At 59.7% G+C, this 23265-nt stretch overlaps 3 protein-coding genes across 6 annotated transcripts; 2 read left to right on the top strand and 1 right to left on the bottom strand.

The window, feature by feature from the left end:
• On the top strand, positions 1 to 2820 carry TMC4 (transmembrane channel like 4; the record flags this gene model as incomplete). The annotated part of the gene is made up of 8 exons (XM_033845856.2): positions 1 to 74; positions 336 to 462; positions 737 to 834; positions 1162 to 1345; positions 1723 to 1853; positions 1957 to 2112; positions 2351 to 2429; positions 2536 to 2820. Coding segments are annotated over 8 exons (918 nt in total), but the record flags the coding sequence as incomplete, so codon positions are not given.
• A 130-nt stretch (positions 2821 to 2950) lies between these two features.
• On the top strand, positions 2951 to 6348 carry LENG1 (leukocyte receptor cluster member 1). The gene is made up of 4 exons (XM_033845869.2): positions 2951 to 3333; positions 4290 to 4472; positions 5139 to 5398; positions 6074 to 6348. The coding sequence occupies exons 1-4, from the start codon at positions 3202 to 3204 to the stop codon at positions 6285 to 6287; spliced, it is 789 nt and encodes a 262-aa protein (XP_033701760.1). The 5' UTR covers positions 2951 to 3201; the 3' UTR covers positions 6288 to 6348.
• Positions 6324 to 23224, bottom strand: CNOT3 (CCR4-NOT transcription complex subunit 3). Of its 4 annotated transcripts, none has more exons than XR_012328070.1 (18): positions 23043 to 23224; positions 17858 to 17932; positions 17674 to 17741; positions 17332 to 17406; positions 17128 to 17217; positions 16789 to 16917; positions 16597 to 16692; positions 15185 to 15407; positions 14960 to 15093; positions 14429 to 14485; positions 12730 to 13060; positions 12529 to 12652; positions 11426 to 11624; positions 9475 to 9574; positions 9186 to 9384; positions 8770 to 8985; positions 8055 to 8180; positions 6324 to 6700 (listed from the first exon to the last, which is right to left on the bottom strand). XR_012328070.1 is itself a non-coding variant. In XM_033845787.2 (18 exons), the coding sequence occupies exons 2-18, from the start codon at positions 17880 to 17882 to the stop codon at positions 6602 to 6604; spliced, it is 2208 nt and encodes a 735-aa protein (XP_033701678.1). In that variant the 5' UTR covers positions 17883 to 17935; positions 23043 to 23214; the 3' UTR covers positions 6324 to 6601. The 4 variants fall into 4 exon arrangements, 3 of the variants coding, with proteins under 3 accessions (XP_033701678.1, XP_033701677.1, XP_033701679.1); XM_033845787.2 differs by having other exon boundaries at positions 8853 to 8985; positions 17858 to 17935; positions 23043 to 23214; XM_033845786.2 differs by having other exon boundaries at positions 8853 to 8985; positions 23043 to 23214.
• Positions 23225 to 23265: the final 41 nt, after the last annotated feature.

The following is a 23265-nucleotide window of genomic DNA, read 5'->3' as shown; positions in this document are numbered from 1 at the left end:
CCACCGGTGTTCAAGCTCATTGCCCCACTGGAGGGCTACACCAGGAGCCGCCAGATCGTTTTTATCCTGCTCAGGTTCTGGACTCCTGGGGTGGGCTGGGGATGATGGTGGGCTGGTCGGGGGACATTGGTTGTAGCAAATAAGAGACTGAAATCGTCAGGATATGGGATCCAGTGGGATCTGAATTCAAATACCGACTCTTCCTGTCACTGAGCCTCAGTTTTCTTCATCTGGGAAATGGGGAGAATTGTGAGCACGCTCCACACAGGAGAGTCCAGGCACGTGGTGGGCACTTGGTCAGTGCTGATTCCCTTTCTCTCTCTTCCCCTTGCCAGGACAGTGTTTCTCCGCCTGACCTCCCTGCTGGTCCTGCTCATCTCTCTCTGGAATCAGATCACTTGCGGGGGAGATGCGGACGCTGAGGAGTGCAAAACCTGTGGCTACAATTACGAAGAACTTCCGGTGAGGATGAGGGGTGGGGGAGGGGACGGACTCCTGGGTCCTTGAAGGAAAGGAGGAGCCCGGTGGGTCCGGACCCCTGGCTTGGGAGGAAAGGGGAGCTTGGGGTGCTAGAATACCTTCCCCTTGAGGACAGGGGTATGGATTTAAAAAAAAACTAAAGGCCCCCAGAGAAAGTATTGATAGAATCTCATAGCTTGCAGTTTGGAGACTCAGACGTTCGGGTCTACAGGTGTCTGGGTCCTGAGGTCTTTATGACCCGTTCTTCCTTCCTCAGTGCTGGGAGACTCGCCTGGGACAGGAGATGTACAAACTCCTGCTGTTTGATCTCCTGACCGGCCTGGCAGTCACGCTGCTCATCAAGTTTCCTCGGAAGTGAGAGTCCCGCCCCTTGCTGTGGTCCCGCCCAGCACCCAGTTTTCTCTTTCGCCCCGCCCCTTTCTAGCCCTGCCTCTGACTGCCCTGCCCGCAGACCCCGCCCCTCCACGAGTTTGGTAGTCACTTCCCTGCGGCCCTGTCCCTACTGCCATGATCGCCTCTACGCCTCAAGCCCCGCCCTCTAGACACACCCCCTCCAGAACCTTGAAGGCTCCGCCCCAGCCCCAGATATGCTCACTTCCGATTGGTGGGCGGGACGGTGAAGGCGGGGAAACCCGTGGCCGGCCTGCCTCTGATTCGGCCCGGCCTCACCCCGCCCCTCAGGCTGCTGTGTGGCCTCTGTCCCGGGGCGCTGGGTCGTTTTGCGGGGACCCTGGAGTTCCAGGTGCCTGACGAAGTGCTGGGGCTCATCTACGCACAGACAGTGGTCTGGGTGGGGAGTTTTTTCTGCCCTTTACTGCCTTTGCTCAACACGGCCAAGTTCCTGCTGCTTTTCTATTTGAAGAAGGTGAGGGGTGGGGAGCACCCTTGGGTCTGAAGCGGGAGGTATTGGGGCTTGGGCTTCTGGGTCCTGGGGGGAGGAGGGGACTGAGGGATGTGACTACTGGGTCCTGTAGGGGGAGGATGCCAGGGTCGTGGACTACTAGATCCTGACGGAGGATGGGTCTGGAGGACAGATTCCTGGATGTGGGAGAAGGAGGGGTCCAGGGCATCCCAACTTTTAGGTCTGAGGGAAGCGGGGACACGGACTCCTGTGTCTGATAGTGGAAAAGAACTGGGGCTCCTGGATCCTGACCGAGGAGAAGAGGCCAGGGACCAGGGCTCCTGGATGGTGGAGAAGGAGAGTCTGGGGCTCAGATTCCCTCATCCCCCCCCCCCCACCAGATCACCCTCTTCTCCACCTGCTCCCCGGCCTCCCGCACCTTTCGGGCCTCCACTGTGAACTTCTTCTTCCCCCTGGTCCTTCTCCTGGGTCTGGCCATCTCCACCGTTCCTGTGCTTTATAGCATCTTCCTGTAAGTGTGAGAGGCACCTGCCCCTCTCTCCCTCCCTCCTTCCTCCTTTCTCCAGGGTTCTGACTTTTGGCCATCCTTGAGCTCTGCCTGTCTTTGACTTCAGGATCCCACCTTCTAAACTGTGTGGTCCATTCCGGGGGCAGTCGTCCATCTGGGCCGAGATCCCCGAGTCTATTTGCAAGCTCCCTCAGACTGCCCAGAAATTTCTCTTCTTCCTGGGGACCCAGGCTTTTGCTGTGCCCCTTCTGCTGATCTCCAGGTGAGAGCCCTAGACTCCTGGGTCTGAGTTTGAATGTCTGACCTGGGGTCTCGCTGCCTGCTTCCAAGAAAGAAGGGGGCTGGGGGCCCAGACTCTTGGGTCTGAGGAAAGGAGGGGGCTGGGATACTAGACTTCTTGAGTCTGAAGGAGGAGGTCCAGACTCCTGATTACTAAAGAGCCCTACGTTGAAGATATTCTAAGGGCGTGTGGGGAGTAGCTTCCATTCCGTCTCTTCTAGCATCCTGATGGCGTATACCGTGGCCCTGGCTAACTCATACGGACGCCTCATCTCTGAACTCAAACGCCAGATAGAGACGGTGAGCCAGGCCCGGTCCCTGGGAAGGGGTCCTGGGGAATATGGAAAGGGACACGGGTGGAGAGAAGATCTGTCTTATCTCCACCTCTCTTTACCCTTTACCTCAGGAGGCGCAGAATAAAGTCTTCCTGGCACAGCGCGCTGTGGCGCTGAGCTCGGCCAACAGAGCTCTTTGACCTGTCCAGCCTGGCTCAGGGTGACCTCCCACTTTCAGACCCAGACCTGCCCTCAGATCCTTTGTAAGCCTCGGCCACATCATTTGGAAAATAAGCGAACTGGAGAAGACTCCATGCTTTTCCAGCCCTGGGATTCACTGCTAAGTCCCTGACTCTCCAGTGAACCTCTTTCTAGTACCAATAAACACAGCTGAGGCTGCTGAGTGCTTTTTGAAACTCGCGTCCAGAAGGCGGGGCAAGGCATCAGCGGGACATAAACCAATCAAATGTGTTTACCTGTGGGTCGGCGCGGCGGGCTCTTCCGCGAGAGGACCTGGCGGGAGTGCCAGCCAATCAGAGGCCGCGTTCAGCAGCGTCCGGGCGGGGACACTTGTGATTGACTCAGAATCTTGATAAGAGGCGGTCGCTAGGCGACACCACGCGCAATTCCGAGCAATGGGAGGTGGGCGTCTCAGCCAATCAACTTTCGCTAGAGACCCAGAGGGGCGTGCCAAATAGTCCAGGGCCAATCCGTGGCCGAGACAGGGAGGAGCCATCCTCTCGCCAATCTGAAGTGCTAGAAGGCGGGCCTGCCAGTCCGTGGACAGCTACGGCGCCATGAATATCTTACCCAAGAAGAGCTGGCACGTCCGGAACAAGGACAATGTCGCCCGCGTGCGGCGTGACGAGGCCCAAGCCCGGGAGGAGGAGAAAGAGCGTGAGCGGAGGGTGCTGCTCGCTCAGCAAGAGGTAAGCTCCCAGTCCGGCCGGGCGGAGCGCCCAGGCGCCTCGGGAGGGACCGGAAGTGGGGCGGCGCGCAGGCGCAATGCACACCGTGCGGAATTAGGGGACAGGCTCCCTGGAAGCGTGTGCGGTCTTTTGCGTATCCCACCTCGAGCTCTCCCAGGTCTTGGTTCTCCCCACTCCTAGAGTAGGAGCTCATGAATAAACGAAGCCCTGGACAATTCACGGAAACTCGGACCACTTTTTAGTTTACCTGCACAAACTCCCTATTTAGTAAGCGCCTACTCTATGCTCGCCCCGTGCAGAGCGCTTGACTTGCCAAATCTCTCAAGCACTGTTCGTTCTTAGAGAGGCTGTCATTTCCATTGTGCAGAGAAGTGAGATGGCTTCAGAGAGGAAGACACAGCGAAATGACAGTGGAACAAGCCAGTTCCGCTCTGTCGGGCGAGCCTTTTGCCTGCACCGCTGCCCACACACAAACACTACAGGCTCTCTTTATAACTCCTAACCTGTTTGGTTTATACCTAGCTTCCTGTCCTTTGGCTAATCTGATTGTCAACACTGGCTGGGAGGTAGTCAGGGTTTTTAAAATTCACATTTACCAGTAGAAATTGCAAATCAACTGGGGATAGTGACGTGGAGCCCTGCCTGGAATTCAGATCACCTGTCCTAATACACGAATTGGCTGCCTTCGTAGCTGTTTTTACTGTGTCACTCGAGATTGGGAACCCCCCTGGTTTACGGTTTGAAAGGTAGCTTACAAACCCAGGCGTTGCCTCATTCCCCCACCCTCTCCGCAGGCTGGGATAGGTGCCTCTTCTGGGCTCCCAGTGCCCCTGCTCCCTTTCTTTACAGCCCCCAGCACCACGGCCTGTGGTTTTCTGTGGTCGGCACCAGGCTCACAGTTCCTTGAGTCACATCTAGGTTCTGAATGTTCTGCCTATACCTTTCTTTTCCCCCAGGCCCGCACAGAATTCCTACGGAAGAAAGCCAGGCATCAGAACTCACTACCTGCGGCTGAAGCAGCAGCACCAGGAGCCCCAAGCAGTTCTGGCCCTGTGGATCTGTTTCGAGAGCTGCTGGAAGAAGGGAAGGGGGTGAGCAGAGGCAATAAAGAGTATGAGGAAGAGAAGCGACGAGAGAAAGTAAGTCGGTCTTGCCCTCTTCGTCAGAGTCATGGATGGAGCTGGGGGAAGGGGAGCACCTTGCCCGTCAGGTGTGACTAAGGAGTGTTTAGGGATATGGCGGGGATTAAACAAGCTAATGTAGGGAACTCAGAACCGTACCAAAACATAGCACTTAAGAGGTGTTGGTTATTGCCGGCAGCTAGGTACAGACCTCTCAGGTCTCTCACCTGCTGTCCAGAGCCTATAGATATTTGGGAAGTGTTAAGGGGCTTTTAAATGTAGATCAGATCCTGTCAGTCACCTGCTCTCAGGGACTTCCCATCAAACTCTGAACTTGCCTCCTCCCCCCACCTCAGTCATTCCTCTTCCTTGCTTGCTTCTCTCAGGTTTTTCTTCAGTTGTCTCCCCAAAGATGCCTGCCTTTGAACCCTAACCTAAACCAGCTCCACCCTGTCCCCTCCTTCCTGTGCTTTTTGTTTCTGAAGCTGCCATTGTGCCCATTGTGCCCCCGGAGCAGGAGCCCCACACGTACTGGTCTGTTGTGTCCCCAGCACCTGGCAGAGTTGGCTCATAACAGGCCTGTTGGCTCAATGTCTGGTTCTGCCTCGGGAACCTTGGGTGTCCCTGGGTTCCCCAAGGGGAGACACACTTGACATTCTCACTTCCACATTTTGTCTTCCTCAGGAGATGCAAGAGAAGGCTCTGGGCATCCTGACGTACCTGGGCCAGAGTGCAGCGGAAGCCCAGACTCAGCTCCCTTGGTACCAGCTCCCCCCAAGTCGGGGCGGCCCCCCGTCTGGTCCAGGACCAGATGAGAAGATCAAGAACCGCCTGGACCCTCTGGGGGAGATGCAGAAACATTTGGGGAAGAAGAGAAAGCACAGTGGTGACAATGGCAGTCACAGCAGAAAGGAAAAGGAGGGACCTGAGAAACGACCCAAAGAGTAAGGAGCCTGGGCCTTGGGGGTTGGCCATGGCCATGCGGGCACCATGGAAGCTCTCTCTGGTTGGGACGGGAGGGCTCTGGGGTCTGGATACGTGTTCTCAACACATGGTCCAGGGACCCCGGGGGTCCTGACACCCCTTCACGGGGTCTGCGAAGTCAAGCCTATTTTCATAACATCATTTAACTTTTTAACTCTCGTTCTCGGGGTCCCCAGAGGCTACATGATATGAGACGACACCACTGATGTGGCTGGTGGAACATTCGCTTGTGTTAAGATTTCTCATTTTGTATATGCAAGATATTGACAGATAAAATCCACTGAAACAAAGCTCTCTGAGGTTCAGTTTTTGAGACGAGAGTGTGAGAACCACGGGGCTAGAATAAAAGCAGGTTTGTGTCCCTAGGATGCAGACCCCTGAGTGTAGATCGGGTATACCGACCCGTCTCCTTTCTCCCACAGATGAGGGAATGGGGAGGGCCAGGTTGTGCTCAGTGCCATACAGCCGCTTAGTGGTGGAGGGGCACCCACCTGTAGAGGTGGTGAGGCCAGCTTCAGGGTCCCAGCACCAGTCTGCTTCCCTCCCAGGTGGCAGCTCCCTCCCAGAGGACAATGGGGGAGGGCGGGGCCTCCTGGGACTACCAGCTTTCTGAACCGAGTCTCATCTCCTCCCAGACCCCCGTCCCTGGACCAGCTTCGAGCTGAACGTCTCCAGCGGGAAGCGGCCGAGAGGGCTCGGGCACAGGCCCTGCTGGCCCGGATTGGAGGCACGGCAGCCCAGGAGGATCAGCCAGAAGAGGTGGACGATCGGCGGAGGCGGTACAACTCCCAGTTCAACCCCCAGCTGGCCCGGCGCCCCCGCCAGCAGGAACGCCCCCTGGCTCACTGACTCAGGGGGTACAGGAGAGGCCGCTGCTGCCAGCCGTCATATAAAACTATTTATTCATAAATATTTTCCAAAATGAAAATAGGTTTACCAAAAAAAGTCCCTCACTGGGGAGGGGAGGAGGGGGCAGCCCTCGCCCCCGGGCCCCCAGGGTGGGGCTGAGAGAAAGAGAAAGCCTCCCAGCCCCCTCCCTGCTTCCTGGGGGAGGGGGCTGCCCTATGGCCTGGGGCCTCCCCCCAGTCTTCCAGGGCAGGGCCCTCACCTGGGCAGGGGGATCAGCATGCGGGGGGAGGGAAGGGTGGAGGGAGGGGCCGGTGTCACTGGAGGTCCCGGTCCTCCAGGTAGCGGTACTCAAAGGTGAAGCCTTCCTTCTTCCGCTGGCCCCACTTCTCGTAGTCAAAGTAGATGTAGGTGCCCTGGCCGGGGGAGAAGGCGGTCAGTGAGTGGACGAGGTGGTCGGGGGAGCTGGCAGAGGGACAGGTCTTAGGGCCATGGAGGAGCCAGGCACCAGGCCAACTGCCCTGCATGCACACGCCATCTCACTCCACCCTCACAAGGCTCTTCTCAGGTGGGAAACGTCATCACTCCTGCTTCAGAGGAAGCAGAGGGAGGCGCAGGGAGGTCACATGCCAGAGCCGGGCCTCGACCCCGGGCACGTGCGCCAAACATCCTGCTGCTTCTCTCGATGGCTTTGGCTTTCCAAGCACTGATCGAGTGCTGAGTACGTGATGTATGTCCTAGGGTTTAGTCTTCACAAAGCCCCTGAGGCCATGGGACAGGCTTGGAGTCTACATACATCCAGGCACGCTGCCAGGACAGACGTTTTACTGGCAACAGCGGTGGTGTGGGAACTTCTGAAGGACTGATGCCTGGAAATACACTAACTTAGAGGATTACTTTGGACCAAACCGGGAGGGAACAGGATGTCTGTAGTTAGTTAGTGTCCAAGATGACACAGTGGGAATGGGGCCGGGTTCTGAATGAATGGTGGAAATGCTTCAAAGAACCTGAAGGAATGGAGGGGAGGAAGTTCCCTGAGGACAAGGCCCTTGTTCAATGCGTGGCATCAGGTAAAGATTTGGTGGAAAAAAACCACTGTGGAACATACCAACTAAAAGTTGAAATAAAGTCCAGTACGCCCATGACACTACATAGCAGGCACCATTTAGTACTTACACGTCATTAACTCATTTAATCCTCATAACAACTGCATAAAGGTAGGTGCTGTTACCCCGTTTTTACAGATAAGGAAATAGAGACAGATGTTCAAGTGAATTGTCCACGGTCACCAGCTAGAGCTGGGTTCCAAACCAGGTAGTCTGGCTCCAGAGTGTTTTGCAAGTGGGAGGTCCCAATCAATCAATTACGAGAACAACAAAAGAGCTTCCCCATCCGTGTTTGCTGAGCCCCTCTGCTGGGTGCTGGGGACTGTCAAGGTCCCCGAGCAGTGCAGCCCATGGTCTTGGGTGGGAGACACCACATCCCCCCACCGTGCCAGAGGAGGGGCGGAGGCACAGGCTGTGTGTGTGCCTGGGGAAGGCTCCTCTGAGGAAGGACATGGAGGCTGGGACCTCTGGGGTGACCGCGAGCTGGCCAGTGAGGAAGAGGACAGTGTCCCAGGCAAGGCAGATGGCCTGAGGGACCGAGCTGGCTGAAGGTGGTGGCAAAGGGAGCGGGCAGCAGGGCTGCCAGTCTGCGTGTGGAGTGGGGACTCTACCCGGACTCAGCCAGCGGGACCAGAGTGGACAGGGCACAGGGAGGGGCCCTCACCTGCTCGAACTCGTCAGTGATGGTCTTGGGCTCCTCGTGCCTCTGGAACCACATCATGTACTTGGTGTGGAATCGCCATGACTGCTTCTTTAGGGCCTTGGCTGCCAAGTACTGTGCCTTAGTGCCCTGAGGAATGAAGCATGGAATGGGGGATCAGGGGGCCTCGCAACTGGGTGGGGGCCAGGTGGACGGGGCAGGGCGACAGGGCTGACCCCAGGCCCCACCACAGACCGAGGTTGGGCCGGACAATCCAAGTACGGATGGGCTGGGGCACAAGACGTACCAATGCTGGTCAGGAGAAGGAAAATGAGACGGGAGGTGGAAATTGCTTTCAGAGAAGCTTTGAGAGGGAAGAGAAACTAATCGTGATGAGAGCTGAGAGGAGGCAGTTTAGAAACTTTCTCAAGGCTGGATGAGGGAGGGGGTCACTGGTGACACACTGGGTTACGCAGAGGTTGGACAGTTCCCTAGCGGGTCCCCAGGGAGGCCCGGGTACGTGCCAGCGAGCAGCGTGCTGGCACAGTGCGAGTTATCGGGACGGGCACTGTGGGGCTGGGCTCCCTGGGTGCTGCGCTAGACCAACCCAGCCCTCAGCCTCAACTGACCTGACACCTCAGCACTGGAGTGGGGACAGGGAGGGGTCTGGTTGGGGGGGGGGGGCAGGACTGGGGGAGGGGGAGGGGTGCGGTCCCGGTGGCCGCAGTGGGGCACCCACCTCACCCCTCCAGCCCGAGGGGGGACGGCGGCGGTGGCGGCGAAGCCGGGGGGCCCGAGGCTGCCCCGGGGGCCCTGCTGTACCTCCAGATAGTAGAAGATGAAGAAGAGCGTCTCGGTTGACAGCCGCTGGTAGAACTCCACAGTGTCCGAGTGCGGGGGCGGCATCTGGTGGTGGTAGGGGGGCGTCGGGCAGGGGTTCCGGGGGAGGTACTGCCTGTGGGGGGACAGGATGGTCACTGCCGATGCGCGGCAGCCCCCGGCCTCCCTGCCTTCTCTCCTCTCGTGGATCAAAGGGAGCGTCTCAGGCACCACATCACCCAGCATTACCACCTCAGTCCCTGTGTCCTGTGGGGAGCCCAGGTCAAGGCTCCCTCGGATTCAGGGGCCCCGTACCCACCCCACGTGGCCCCTCACCGGATGCGCTCAGAGTCTGAGGGGTGGGGCATGTGATGCCAGGCGGCCTCTTCCATGGCCTGCTGGTAGAGCTGCTCCTTGGTGAGGGGCACAGGCCCCAGGGGACACACACCCAGCGACAGCGGTATGTTCACCTCCGACAGCTGCAGGGCCGGCTGGGCCGAGGCCGGGGGAGCTGATGTGCTGCTCAGGATGATGTCTGCGGGGAGGGCAGAGGTGGGGCCGGCGAGCGGTGAGGCTGGTGCATCCGGCCCCTCCTGGACGGCCCGCCCCACCCCTGGAAGCTCACCTCGCTCAGTCAGGTGCAGCGTGGGGACAGGGTCCTCGATGCCGGAGCTGATGGCTGCCCGCTCCGCCATGGACTTCAAAGAGCTCAGAGGCTCAGGGGCCTGGGGAGGGAAGAGGTGCCTGGCCTGAGGTCCAGGGCCGAGGGCTGGCACTGGGTCCTCGTGGGCCCCGGCACCCTCGCCTGCTCCGGTGGGGCTTCAGCTAAGCCAAGGCCGTTAGTGTAAGAGCACGTCCACTGCAGCACCTAACAGCGGGGAGAAAACCTGGACACGACCAAGTGTCCACTGACAGAGGGGTGCCTAGCACGTGTGGACCCTGCTGTGCAGCCCCGTGACAATAACACACCAGCGGAGAGCCCGCGCGCCACCGCCGTCACAGAACCGGCAGCAGCGTCCGCTTGTCTGCACGCCTACACGCTGGGAGGAGCCCGCCCACTGCCGGCTGCCCCACGTGCGTCACTAAGACCCCCTGCCCCTCTCCGCGGCCACCGGCCACCGCTGGCCACTGGCAGTTGCCTTCCACTCCTCTCGCCACCCCACTCCCCACGCCCTTCAGTCACCGAGGTCTCTCTTCCCTCGGAGGCACCTGCACTGCCACCCCACACCGTCCTGGTCTCACAGGCCCCCGAGGGACCTTTCCAGCCATGTTTTTCTCTGTCATTTTTCTACTCAAAACCTTTCCACCACTCACCCAGTAATTAAAAAAAAAAAAATGTTGTGGACCTGTTTTGAGAATCTCAAGGCTCATTTCTTCCCCCAAAAAATGCATACACTGAACTTCCTGTCCGTTGTATTTCTAAACTTTGGGTGCTCACTGGGAGCCAGAAACTCTCCTGAGAGCTTTATGAGGACTATTCCCAAGTATCCTATCACATTTGAGGAGTGACTGCAATTACTTTCATTTTCCAGATGAAGGCAGGTACAGGAGGCAATGCAGGGCTTGGACCCCGACAGTGGGGCCCTCCTCGCCCTGCCTCCTGCGGAAGTGAAGTTAAGACACACTGGCCCAGGGACTTCCCTGGCAGTCCAGTGGTTAGGATTCCACACTTTCACTGCGGAGGGCCTAGGTTCAATCCCTGGTCAGGGAACTAAGACCCTGCAAGAAGTGTGGTGCGGCCAAAAAAAAAAAAAAACCAAAATAAACCCCGAAACACACTGCCCCAGATGGTCACCTCACGTCCTGCTGCTGCCCTTTCAGACTCTGGCCCTGCAGCCAGCCTGCACCCCGTTCCTCTCGCCTCCGCTGAACCCTGCTTCCCAGCCTTCTAACTACAGCTCTGGCATCAGCCCCCCATAGAACTCCAGCCCGGGGGGGGGTGGGGCGCTTCTCCCTGTCAGCCCCGCCTGCCACTGTGACCCCACACGACCTGGCCCTGGTTCCACCTCACAAACGTTGCTGGGCTGCCTCCCCAGGTTAAGTCAGATACGCACGTGAGTCCACAGCACCCCGGCCCCCACCCCACCCAGACATGCGCGCCATACAGTCCCACTCTGCTCCCTGTACGGAAGGTGGGAAGTGGCTACATTTAGCCAGCACGAAGTGGCTCAGAGCAGACGTCAGTGTTTTCTGGACTTAAATGTTTTTGTAGAAGGCAAGAGGGTGGTAAGCTCTGGATGGTGGGTCATGTGAAGTAATACGTCTTATGGGGAGAAATGACCGAGGGCTGGAAGGAGGGCGATGACAGTGGACAGCCGGGGAGCGAGCAAGCAAGTACAATCAGGAGCAAGGAAAGTACCCAGAGGGACAGAGACCCAGGTGGGGGTGGCAGAGAAGCCCGGAGATGATGTGAGCGTGCAGGTGTGCCAGGCGAGAGAAGCCAGAGCGACACAGCGAGGGCTGGAGGTGGAGATGGCAGGTAGAGACCTGTAGCCAGGGGACAGCGACCATCTGCAGTGGAGACACAGGGCCAGGACAGAAAGGTTCGGGGCCCGCCGGGGATGTGCGGGGCCCACCTTGATCTCCGGGGCAGCGCTGAACTGTGGAGGTCCATTGAGCAGGGCGCCGGCTGCCTTGGCCTCGCTGAAGCTGGGTGTCGGGGAGCTGGGAGGGTTCACAGGTAGTGGCACCAGGAGACTGGGTCCCCCCGAGTTGTTCCCTGAGCCTGGGGCCACGCCCCCAGCCCCCGTTGGGGCTGTCGCATTGGGTTCCTTCCTGGGGAGGGGTACAAAGGGTTGGAGGCTCAGAGGAGGGTCCCCAAAGGCGGGACGGACAAGAAGACTTGGGTGATCGGGGAAAGGAGTCAAAAAGGGAGAATGCACAGAACATGGGGCCAGCTGAGGGACGCAGACAGGAGAGCAGCTCTCTGGGCGAAGGGAGAACCCCACCCCTTGCCATCACTTCCCAGTAAAGAAGGGCTGCGGATGTGGGAACAAGCATTCTCAGGACGCTCCCAGAGACCACACGCCTAAACGTTCTCTAGGAAGCAGGTGGGACCACTTCTTACACGGAGTGGCCCGTGGAGAAAGGGGTGGGAAAGAGCCACACAACAGAGCAGCCCACCTAGAGCCCAGGGGTGAGGCACCCGGGGAGGAGGGAGGGAGGGAGGGATCCGGGGGGTCTTCCCCATTCCCACAGAGGACGCTGCGCTCTCTCTTGGGCCACTCTTCTGGGAAATGGTCTGACCTACGATCTGGAGGGGTGGCTGGGGAGAGGACGGACTGGGACCCTTCACTGTAAGAAGTGGACGCTGAGCCCCTGACGGAGTGAGGAAGGCCCTGGGGCAGGACACAGAAAAGGGAGGAGGCGGCAGGGCACGAGACTCCTGCAGGAAAGGGAGAGCCAGAGCGTTCCAACGGGTCCCCGGGGGGCTCTGAGAACAATCCCACTTAGGCGAGGAATGTTCTAGGGCAGAGCTGGGGGACACACGTATACGATACCCCAGCTGGGAAGAAGTCGGGACTCAGCACCTAAGCGGGTGGGAGAGAGCTCTGGGGGAAGTCCCCACTGGCAAGGGCAGGGCCCGGATCTGCACCATGTGGCAACTGTGTGGGCGGCCCCGTGCCTCCTCGTGCCAAAGGCTGCCTGTCCCCAGCCCTGCCCGAGGCCGGACACTCACGAGGTGCTGGGAGGTGGGTTGTGGGGGCCAGACGGGGGGCCCAGGGCCTGGCTGTTGGCACTGCTGCCCCCGCCGCTGCTGAGAGCCACCTCTGCTGGGCTGTCTGCCACTACTGAGCTGTAACCTGGGGGAAGGAAGAGGGGCTGAAAGGGGCCTGCGGCAGCCACCCCAGGACCCCCCACCCGGCCGCCTCCCACTTACTGGTGGCGCCGTTCTGCTTGCCTCCGCCTCCGCCTCCGCCGGGCTGCACGCTGGGGGGCCGGGGCTGCGCGGGGCTGGGCCCACTGGAAGCTGGCGGGGCCACAGCCTGGGCGTAGGGGGCGGGCGTGCCCGAGCTGTGGCTGGGAGCTGGGCTGGCCTTGGCGCCCAGGGCGCTTGGGGGTGCTGCCGGGGCAGGGGCCCCGTTGTTGCCAGGGGCGGTGCTCAGGGCAGAGGCGGCGGGCGGGGGGCCGGAGGGGTAGCTTGGCGGCACAGCTGGGGACTGAGGGTGCTGGCTGCTGTGGACAGGCTTGGAGCCGTTTTTGGCTGGAGACTGCAGGTGGGAGGGAGGAGAGGGTCAGGACACAGTGGGCCGCAGGTCTCGCCAGCCTCCCGCACACCCCTCCCCGGAACAAGGCTCCATCCTCGGTGCTGGCCTTGCTGCCCCTCCCTGGGGACCCAGATGACCCCCATTCGCCCTCATGGCTTCAACCTCCACCTTCATGCGCACAACACTCGTGCATTTCTAGCCTGCATCCAGCTTGCCATGTCCTGCCTGGACATCCCCACGATGTCCCACAGGGATCTGAGACACCACTTGGGTGTAAGAGAAACCCATCCACCTGATGACAGGGCAGTAGTGGGAAACACATCAATGTCCTCAGTATGAGGTTAGCTGGACCCAGCCAGAAGTCCAAGGGGAGAAGAGAGGACAGCTGAAAATAGGATAGTAATTCTGAATGTCACTTAAAGGGTCCCAAAAGCAACTCAAGGGGCCGTTAATGACCAATACCCCACAAAGCACGTGGGGTAACGTGCGCCTGACAGCCCGCGGCTGAGCTGCTGACCACCCCTCTCAAGCCTACCCGGCAGCCGTCCTCGCCGCTTCCTGGACCCACCCTGAGGCCCCACGGGCACCTCACGCTCACTCCGCACCAAGCAGGACTTGCGATCAACTCCTTCCCGACACCACGCATGGTCACCCGGGTCCCACACCAGCCTCATCAACTCTGCCCTCAGGCTCTCCCTCGGGACCAGCCCTCCGACGAGCCCACAGAGGGGTTTCAGGCTCACTTTCCTCCTGCCTAAAGATAGCATTCCGGTGCAGCAGCATTTCCTAAAGTGTGCTGCTGCCCTGGGACACGTGAGCAGAATCCACAGGGTGCACTAAGGAGAAAAAACTCTCGGAGGCACTTCCCCTCTTGGAAACATGTGATGTACACCATCTGCGCAGCCAAGGCCCAGAGCGCGCCCAAGAAAAGAAACCTATGTGGTTTTTGACCTATCATTTCTGGGGCTTGCTGGGCCCTTTCAGAGCTGGTCCACCCAGTGTGGGCCCCCCAGCCCGACAATCTAAGGTCCTGCGCTCGCGGTCAGCCCAGTGGACCTGGCTGGGCTCACCTCTCCACACTTCCACGTCCACCACGACTGGCCTATGTCTCCTGTCGCTGCCCCACACGGGAATGTATCTTCCTCTAATGCCCAGGGCAGACGCCCTTCCCAAGAAGCGTCTCCCAACCACAGCACCAGCCACGCACCTGTCTGCCTGCCCATCAGTACTGCAGGCCTCCCTCAGGGCAGCCTGACCCACCGCGTCCCCAAAGCCCAGCATGGGGGCCACACTCAGGCCTCAGTAAGCCTCTGGAAACCAGCGAAGGAGCGAGTGCTGGGCCCATCAACGTCCGACGCCCATCGGACCCACCTGGCTGATTTCACTATCCGTCGAGCGTCCCCTCTTCTTGTCATCTTCAGAGTTTTCCTGAGGTTTGAGAGGTGCAGTCAGAAACCTGTGTGTCTCTAGGGACCCGACAGAGACACCAATCTCCGAACCCCCGGATCTGAACCCAGCTGACCTACCTTCCAGACCCAGAGCTGTTCAAGCCCTTATGACCTTCATCTCACTGGGGAACCTACCTAAACCCTGCCCCTTAGGGTGCTTGTCTTCTGGGGGCCAGCACCACGTGCCAGGCTCTTAAGGGTCCAGGAACCTGCTCTCCTTCGAGTATCCAACCCTCCATCCCTTCCCAGGTGTCCAGTGCCCAGGCTCCTCGGCACCCCAGGCACCAGCCTCCCTCCTCCACACTCAGGACCCACGTGTGGCCCTAACCGCCCTACCGGCAATCTACAGCCCTTGGGGCCCAGACCCTGGATACCGAGGTTCCCCTCCTGCAGGACATTTCCTCAGCCCCCGGCCCCTGTGCCCTCCGTGGAGACTCAGACCCACAGGCCTCACCGTGGTGCAGTTGGCCGGGCTGGGCGGGATGGGCGAGCTGGAGGTGGTCGAAGTGGGCGTGCTGCTTGACTGGTTGAAGATCTCATCCTCCATGTGACTGTGGCTGGGCGGGGAGGTGGCGACCAGCGCCTGTGCTGTGGGGGCGTGGAGGCTGTATGAGCTGGTGGGGACGCCTTCCCCCAGGCCTCCACCGCCCTTCACCCGCAGGCCAAGCCCGGGCCTCACGAATGTCCTCGAGGTCCAGGTCGTCGTAGAGGAACTCGTTCTCCTCGAAGTCGGGGTCCTGGGACGAGTCCACGTAGTACTCGACGTCGTCCTTGATCTTGCGGATGGCGTCCACGAGGATGGAGTCATTGTCCAGCATGCGCAGGATGGTCTCCAGCATGCGCACGTGGTAGCGGTGCTTCTCGATATGCCGCTTCAGGCCCTCGATCCGGTCCTGCTTCTGCTGGCGAGCCCAGGGCCAGGCTCAGGGGCTGCAGGGCCTGCCCTGCCCCTCCTGCCCCCACAGAACCCGTCCTCAGTCCCTGACCCTGGTGGAGACCCAGAGGCCCCACTCCAGCCCCTCCGGGGTCTGCCCGCCTTGACCCCTCAGGGATCCCGCAGCTCCTCCCACCCCGACATCCCTGGAAACTGCTGAAGGAGCCAGGGAGCCCGGCGTCTCCCCTACAACGTGGCCCGATCTGCACCCCACCTGACCGTCCAGCCCACCCACCAGCTCCGACCACCTTCTGGAATACAGGAGCACAGCCGCCCCTGTCTTGCTCTAACAGTAATAATGGCAATCCCCGTTTGGGGGAAGCTTGTTGTTTACAACTCTGAACATCTGTCACCACCATGACCCCCACCCCCAACCACGTGTCCCTAAGAGGAAGCCCAGATTCAGAGGCCTGTCTCCTAGGCTCCCTCCCAAGGCCCCACTCCCTTTAGGATTTGACATCCTAGCCCCAGTTCCAAATCCCTCCTGCCTGCAAGGACCTCCCTCCAAGCCCACGGTTCCAGACCCCTCAGTCTCAGACACCCAACTCTGGCACACCGCTGCCCCCAGCTTCCCGAAGAGCCAGCTCTCTGTCCCCCGTACTTCCTGGGTCAATACGCAGAGAGAGTCTGCAGCCCTAGGAACTCGGACCCTACAACCCTGGCTTTCTGGAATCTGGGTCCTGAGCCCTGACTTTGTCTCAGACCACTCTTCTCCTCAGCCTCAATGAGCCGCTCCTCCATGCCCCGCCTTGTCCACACCTGCTGTCCTCTCCTTAGGACCCGGGCCCTCTAGGTGCTGTGAGGCCGCAGCCACAGCTCCTCAACCTCCCCGCCCTGGGCGGCCCTCGGGTCTCACACTTACTCTGCGACCCAAGCAGAGCTCAGCATCTTCCCCCAAAGGGCTCCTCTTCTTGTCGGCTCCAATGTTTACCCAGACACCCAGGTGGGACCCTGGAGTCTGCCTCATCTGTTCCCTGCACGCCCCACCCTCCAGTCAGCTGCTAAGCCCTCCCCATCCCACCCCTTGACCCCCTAATCCTAGCTGCCAGCCCTGTCTGCCTCAGGAGCCCAGGCCCCGACTCCCGCAGCCCGGAAAGCCGGCCTCTCCTGATCGCCAGCCCATCTCTGTCCTCTGGGCACAGGGGCCCCCCACTCACATCCTTGTCGCCCTTCTTCTTGCGTGTTTGCACCGACAGTGACTCCACTTCACTCTCAAACTGGTCCACCTGCATGTTTAGGGTGTCGATGGTATTCTGAGGGTGGGAGGGGAAAGGCAAGCGGTCAGCCAGAGTCCTCTCATACAGCCAGGGTCCGGGCCCCAGGTCACCTCCTCCTCTACCCTGACTCACCGTGAGCCACTGGCCGACCTCCTCCTTTTCCTTCTGGGCAGGGTCCACCTTCTGTGCCAGGCCCAGGCCCTCCTTGCTATAGGCTTTGGTCTTGGTCTCTCGCTCCACAACTTTGAACCGTTCCATTTGCTGTGGAGAGCAGAGTTGGAAGGGGGATCCCAAAGGTGGGAGAGCAGCTGACTCAGGGCCAGTGGACACTCAAACCGGAGCCCCACTCTCAGGTTCCCAGCTCTTTGCCTCCCACCTTCCCCAGGTACAGAGACCTCACTCTTCTCAGGACCTCTGGGGACCCAGGAATCCGACCACCCACCTCTCAGGTAGCAGACTCTGGGCTCCTACCGTCTCAATGAGCTTGCGGTTGTCTATAAGCTGCCTCTTGTCCTTGATCTCATTGGATGCTACCCAAGTCTTGATCTGGTCCCTCAGCCGCTGGAGGTGGGAACAGCAGGACACTCAGGACCCGGGCGCCGAGGCCCCCGCCCCCTCCTCTCCCTGTTCCCCCCGCCCTCAGGACACAGGAGTCCGGGCCCCCAGCCCCCTCACTTGAAGCTTCTTAATCTCCTTCTTTAGATCAGCCTCATACTTTTCTTTCTGGTTCGCGTTGGCTGCATTGTGGAGCTGAGGGATGGAGAGAATCCAGGAGTTTGTGTGGTGCTGGCTGCCCTACTGCCCACTCCAGTGGTAAAACTCCAGTCTCTCTCTGCGGGCTGGGGACTCTGGGGACAACCCCCCCAGGACCAATCCATCTCAGAGCTGCTTCTCTGAGGTCCTTGGCACCTGGACATGCAGGCCCTCTCCCTGGTTGACACTCAGGAACTCCTCAACTTTGTTCTGTTCTCTCCTCCCTAGAGACCCACCCAGATTTTTAGGGGCCAGCCCCTGTACCTTCTGCCAAATATCTTCAAACTGCTCCACGCCCTCGGACACCTTCTTGAGGCAGCGATCAATCTCACCTGGCCAGGGAGGAAGGCAGGCTGTTAGCATCCTGCCAAGGCAGCAGGGATCCAAAGAGGAGTTCCGAGGAGAGTGAGCACGTGGCCACACAGGCAGCAGGCAGTGGACCTAGTACCTTGGAGTTTGCGCTTGTCCGCCATCTTCCCTGCCCTACAGACGCACTCTCTTCATACTCTCTTGGAGAAGGACGCTGCTGGGAGAGATTGGGAAGGAATACACATTTACTCCCTGGCTGGTCCAAACCCAGAGACATGAACGAGGTTGGGAACAGGGTGCATGGGATGGAAAGGGGAAGATGCATTTACTATCTGATGACAGGGACTGGGCCCAGTTCTCCTTTTGCTGCCTTGACTGCCCAGCACAGGGTCTGGTCCAGAGAAGGACTCTGGAAGTTTGCTGAAAGAAGGAAATAGATATACTTTTTGGGACTTCCCTGGTGGCACAGTGGTTGAGAACCCACCTGCCAATGCAGGGGACACGGGTTCGAGCCCTGGTCCAGGAAGATCCCACATGCCGCAGAGCAACTAAGCCCGTGCGCCACAACTACTGAGCCTGCACTCTAGAGCCCACGTGCCTAGAGCCCGTGCTCCGCAACAAGAGAAGCCACCGCAGTGAGAAGCCCACGCACTGAAATGAAGAGTAACCCCTGCTCGCCACAACTAGAGAAAAAGCCCGCGCGCAGCAAGGAAGACCCACCACGGCCAAAAATAAATACATACATAAATAAACAAATAAGATATACTTTTTGTGTGCCTCTGACCCAGGAAGTGGAAAACTCCTAGAGCATGGAGCACTTTCTCCCCAGGTGATACTCAAAAGGATTTTTTAGAGCAGAAAAATGTCATGCAGCACACAGCTGCCTGCTAGGGACAAAGGCCTTAGACCTGGAGACCACAATTCCCATAGAGAAGTCAAGCACACAGGTGACCAGAAGCCTAACACAGGGAGAGGTTACTCCTCAGACAAGTCAGGAGACAAAGAATTTTGCATCCCATGGAGAAGGGCATGATACCATTTATATGTGTATCAGTTGTAAGGAACAAAGGGGAAGTGCAGTGGGGGGACACGGAAGATGCCTACAACTGTGAAAGCTAAACCCACCCACACAGACATGGCTGGATCCCAAGTAGAAGAGGGCTTTAGACCTCTGACAAGTTTATTCCAGAGAAGGATCCTTAAACCAAAGGAGATAATACTCCTAACCCAAAGAGGGTAATGCCAAAAAGGGTTACAGGTTTGGGGGCAGAACGCATCACTCGAGAGAAGAGCAGGAGAAGAGAGAACTCTTACGAAGATGAGAGGATGAAAGGGAACCTGAACTGGGAGGGAGCTATCGGCACACACGAAGGAATTGCATGTCAAGTGCACTACTGGTAATGTAGACTCAGGGAAACATAAACCCTCAGACAAGCACCCAATACTTAGAGACACTGGCACCTCCATCCTAAAGGAAGTTACATGCAACCCAGAGGGGACTGAGGTCAAAGGGCAGTCACCAGAAGCTTACGCCAGGGCCCGACACCAAGACCAGGAGAGATGGGGAGCCTTGGGGAGGAAGAGCTATGCCTGTGCTGCAGGAGGTCCCCACTCCCAGCGAGGGGGCCTCTACTGAAAAGCATGGCTTCCTGAGACCTGGGGAGTGCCCACTCAACAGGCCTAAGGCAGGGTGCCCCACAGCAGCCCCAACTGCCCAGGCAGAAAGAGCCCTACACGGAGGACTCAGAGCCTTAACGCAGAGAGAAGTCACAGCAAGAGGGCCCCCACCCACTGGGAAGGGAACGCAAAGAAGAGTCCGGCCCAACAGAACCTTCCACAGTGACAGAAACTTTCTGTATCTGTGCCACTGAACGCTCGACAGCTCCAAACGGGCTAGTGCAACACAGAATGGAATGAAAAATTTTTCTGCTAACTAGTTAAAATTTAAATCACACGTGGCTAGCAACTACCGGTGGCACAGGGTATCAGACAGCACGCCTTAGAACCAGAAGCCCACATGACGGGGCTGGCCCTCAACCTCAGAGCAGCGTCCTCCACAGGGACCCACCTGCATGATGGCAGACCTCTGACTTGGGGGAGCATGGATCTCCCCCGTAAAGGAGCAAGCAAGAGGAATGGCAGCACCCTTGGCCCAGGGCTGGCTGACATGCCAAGGTGGGGCCCAATCCCAACACGGGAAACTCCAGCTCCAGGAAGGCGAAGCCGCCAGAAAAAGGATTCAGGAGAGAGTTGCACAGAAGGGACTCAAACTGAGGTGGGGCAAGAGCCTTTGACCTGGGAGCTCACACAAGGGCCTGGACCCCAACACTGAGGTGTGCAGGAGAGTTTTTGCTCCAACACCCCAACGCTGAAAAGCCTCTTACTGCCCAGGGGTGGGGGGTGGGTACAGGAAGCTTAGACAGGTGCTTATACTCCCGGCCTCTGTCCCAGGAGCCCAATGCTGGGGCACGGCCGGGTGGTCCAGCCCAAAGGGACAGGACGCCCAGTTTACACCCCTAAACAAGGCACTGCACGCTTTAGGGAGGGGAGGCTTTCTCCAGGTCCCCACACTGAGTGGGCTGGGACACCCAGCCCAGCTGAGGAGTTGATACCCTGCAGAGGGGGCAACAGACGGTGGCAGCAGGAAGTCCTGAAGGAGTCGGAAGCAAGGTGCCAAGGGAACAAGAGCCCCAGCCGGGAGAGTGGGGTTTCAGACAGAACCTCAAAGTGGGCAACAGCTGAGACCGGGAGACCTGCCCCGAGGAAGGCAGCTCCTCCAGAGAAGGGCAAGTACGCCAGGCTCTCCACAGAAAAACCCCACAGCAAAAGGGTGCCTGTACCTTAGATCCCCAGCAAAGGACCAGAAAGGAAGCTGGGGCCTGAGTCCTGAAGTAGAGATGCCCCCACAGAAGAGTCCCATGCTTAGAGGGCTGGGAGCCCCAGCGCTCTGGGAGGGTCCACCAAGATGCTCCAGGGAAGGTAACCATGGCAGGCCCACTCTGAGACAGGCAGGCATCTCAGGGAGAGGACCTGGTGTCCTCACCGCATGGAGTCTCAAATGGCACCGAGGAATCTGGGAACCTTGGCCCCGGAGACTTAACCAAAAGACTCTGTCCGAGAAGGCACATCCCCACGAGTAAGGAGCCTACACTGAGCGGGTGGGTAGGCTGAGCCGTGGGCCAGACCCACAAGAGCCAACACCATAAAGTGAGGGGCTGAAAGTAACAAAGAGCCCCCAACGGCACCTCAGGGGAGACGACACTGCCACACGGAGCGGCCTGGTGAGGAGTGGGCCAGGAGGAGCAGAAAGCTTAGTCCTGGGGAACCAAGCCAAGCGGTCCCCGATCCTGGGGCTGTCACGTGCCGATACACAGCAGCCGTGTACCGTGGGGAGAGGAGATCGGGCCTGCTGGGAAGTGACACTGGAAGGCCATCCTGAACTTGGGAGGCTGCTGACGCTGCCACACAGAGATCTGAGAGGCCGGAAGGTGGATGTATTAGGTCCTGGGGCGAAGGGAGTTATCTCCCCACGCGAGGCCCAGTACCAAGGGTGGGGGACTGGAAATCCCACCTTGGAAAGGTTACACCAGAGGAATTTTTAATCCTGGGGAAGGTGACAACAGTGGGGTCGCCCCCTCAAGTCTCGGGGATCTCACACCCCCACGTCAAGGAACCTGTGCCTCAGGAGAGGGCAGAAGCCTAGTCCCACCCAGTGGGACATCACAAGCAGGGGCTGAAGCATTAGCCCTGGGCACCAACACCTGAGAGGGTCCTTAGTCCCACAGGAGGGGACACACAGAAAGGCAGAGACACCTCAAATCCAAGAGTGGCCAATACAGGCAGGAACCTTACCCCTGGAGGAGGCAACACTGAGAGGCTCCTCGTCTTGGAAAAAGGCACCACTCCAGCCCCAAAACCCCACACCTCACAGTACAAGAACCTCAAATCTAAGAAGTCTTACACTCCTAGGGGGTTCTAGCAGGGTGGGCATGGGTAGGGATGAGCCCTGGTTCTACGACTGTTACACCAAGAGGGTTCTCTAGTGCCGGGAAGCTCACACACCCACAGTGAGGAGCCCTAGAGGAGCACCGAGGGGGTGGGATCCTTGACCCCTGGAAAGACGATACCCCAGTGGAGGAACTGATGTGAATACAGATAGAAGCCTCAGACTGAGGGAAGCGACAGCCTACACGCTGAGGGCAGTGGCGGCAGGTGTCAAAAAAAACAGTACCGAAAGGACAGGAGCATCAACCTCGGGGGAGGTGACAGCCCCTGAGCTAACAGGCAGGTCCTGCTTAGACACAGGGGTGCTGGCGCTGCCCACAACAGGAGATCATTAACAACATGGAGAAAGCAGGAACCTGGGGGGTACCACCAAGAGAGAACCAGGTACCTGAGACCCAGGGGAGCTCAAGAGCCCCACCAAAAGGACCCCGAGGCGGGAGTGACATCGAGAGGAAGCCCACACCGGGAGGGAGGTGGGCAGAGTCTGGATCCAGGCGGAGCTCACAACCAACAAGCCAGAGCTCACATCCAACAAGCCAGAGACCGATACCCAGACCCAAGAAGTAAGAGCGCAGGCCTGAGCGGGTGACGCCGAGAACAATCCTGACACTCCAAGGAGTAAGGCCTGGGCTGTGGGATGTGGAAGCCTTAGACCTGGGGAACTTTTCACTACAGAGGCGTAAACTTGGGCTGAGGCTCCAACTCCTGGAGGTGGCATCTTCACTCCAGGGGAGTTCATCCCCCACCCCATCCCCAAAGAGGAGAGTAGCGCCCACGGTGGGAGGGGAGCGGAGAGAGGAGCGCTGGCCCCGGGAAGGCTGACCCCCTCTCGCCACGGGGGTCCTCAACCAGGGGACTCGCAGCCCCACACCCACGCGGAGGGAGCAGCCTCGCCCGGAGACCGCTCCCCAGCACAGGGGCTGCTGCCGAGGGGGGCAGGCACCTGAGCCCCGAGAGGGCGGGCACCTGCGGCCAAGGCGCCTCCATCCTTCCAGCTCCTCCCGACGCGGAGAGGGGCGGGCACCTCGCACCCTCACACCCCACGGGGGCTCGACGCGGACGCCGCGCGGGGCCGGGGTCGCGGGAGGACCCCCGGGCGCCGCCGAGGGGCGTGGAGGAGGGAGCGGGGGCGGGGGAGCCGCGCACCGCCGGGCCGACGGCGAGCGCCGGGGCCGCGCGGTGGCGGGGGCGCCGCGCCGGGGGCGGCCATATCGCGACAGGCGGCGGGGTCGCAGGGGCGGGAGGCGGCGGGGAAGGCGGCCGACGGCGCCGGGGGAGGAGGGGAAGGGGTCCGGCCCAGTCGAGCCTGACGCTCTCACCACAGGAGCTGGCGCCGCCGCTGAGGAGCGTATCGCGACAGGCGGGGGAGGCGAGCGCCCGCCGCCTTTTTCTCGCGCCCCGGGCCCGGGCGCTATCGCGATAGCGGCGCGAAGCGGAAGTGGGGTGGGGGGAAGTGGGCCCGGGGTTGTTCTGACGACGGGGGTCGGGGCTCAAGGGAGGCCGCGGCGTCTGCCGATGGCTCCGCGGAAGCTGACCGGGCCC

The sequence above is a fragment of the Tursiops truncatus genome, chromosome 19, assembly GCF_011762595.2.
Source record: "Tursiops truncatus isolate mTurTru1 chromosome 19, mTurTru1.mat.Y, whole genome shotgun sequence".
NCBI lineage: Eukaryota > Metazoa > Chordata > Mammalia > Artiodactyla > Delphinidae > Tursiops > Tursiops truncatus.
Note: the sequence above shows the minus strand (reverse complement) of the source record. Positions and strands in the feature narration are given on the sequence as shown.

What these genes read in the sequence shown, in the direction of transcription:
- LENG1 (XM_033845869.2), top strand. Translation starts at nt 3,202, where the DNA reads ATGAATATCTTACCCAAGAAGAGCTGGCACGTCCGGAACAAGGACAAT. An exon ending in TGCTGCTCGCTCAGCAAGAG is followed by an intron (nt 3,334 to 4,289) that starts GTAAGCTCCCAG and finishes CTTTTCCCCCAG; the next exon opens with GCCCGCACAGAATTCCTACG. An exon ending in AAGAGAAGCGACGAGAGAAA is followed by an intron (nt 4,473 to 5,138) that starts GTAAGTCGGTCT and finishes TGTCTTCCTCAG; the next exon opens with GAGATGCAAGAGAAGGCTCT.
- CNOT3 (XM_033845787.2), bottom strand. Translation starts at nt 17,882, where the DNA reads ATGGCGGACAAGCGCAAACTCCAAG. An exon ending in AGGTCGGCCAGTGGCTCACG is followed by an intron (nt 16,693 to 16,788) that starts GTGAGTCAGGGT and finishes TCCCACCCTCAG; the next exon opens with AATACCATCGACACCCTAAA. An exon ending in GCGCTGCCCCGGAGATCAAG is followed by an intron (nt 9,575 to 11,425) that starts GTGGGCCCCGCA and finishes TTCCCTCCCCAG; the next exon opens with GCCCCTGAGCCTCTGAGCTC.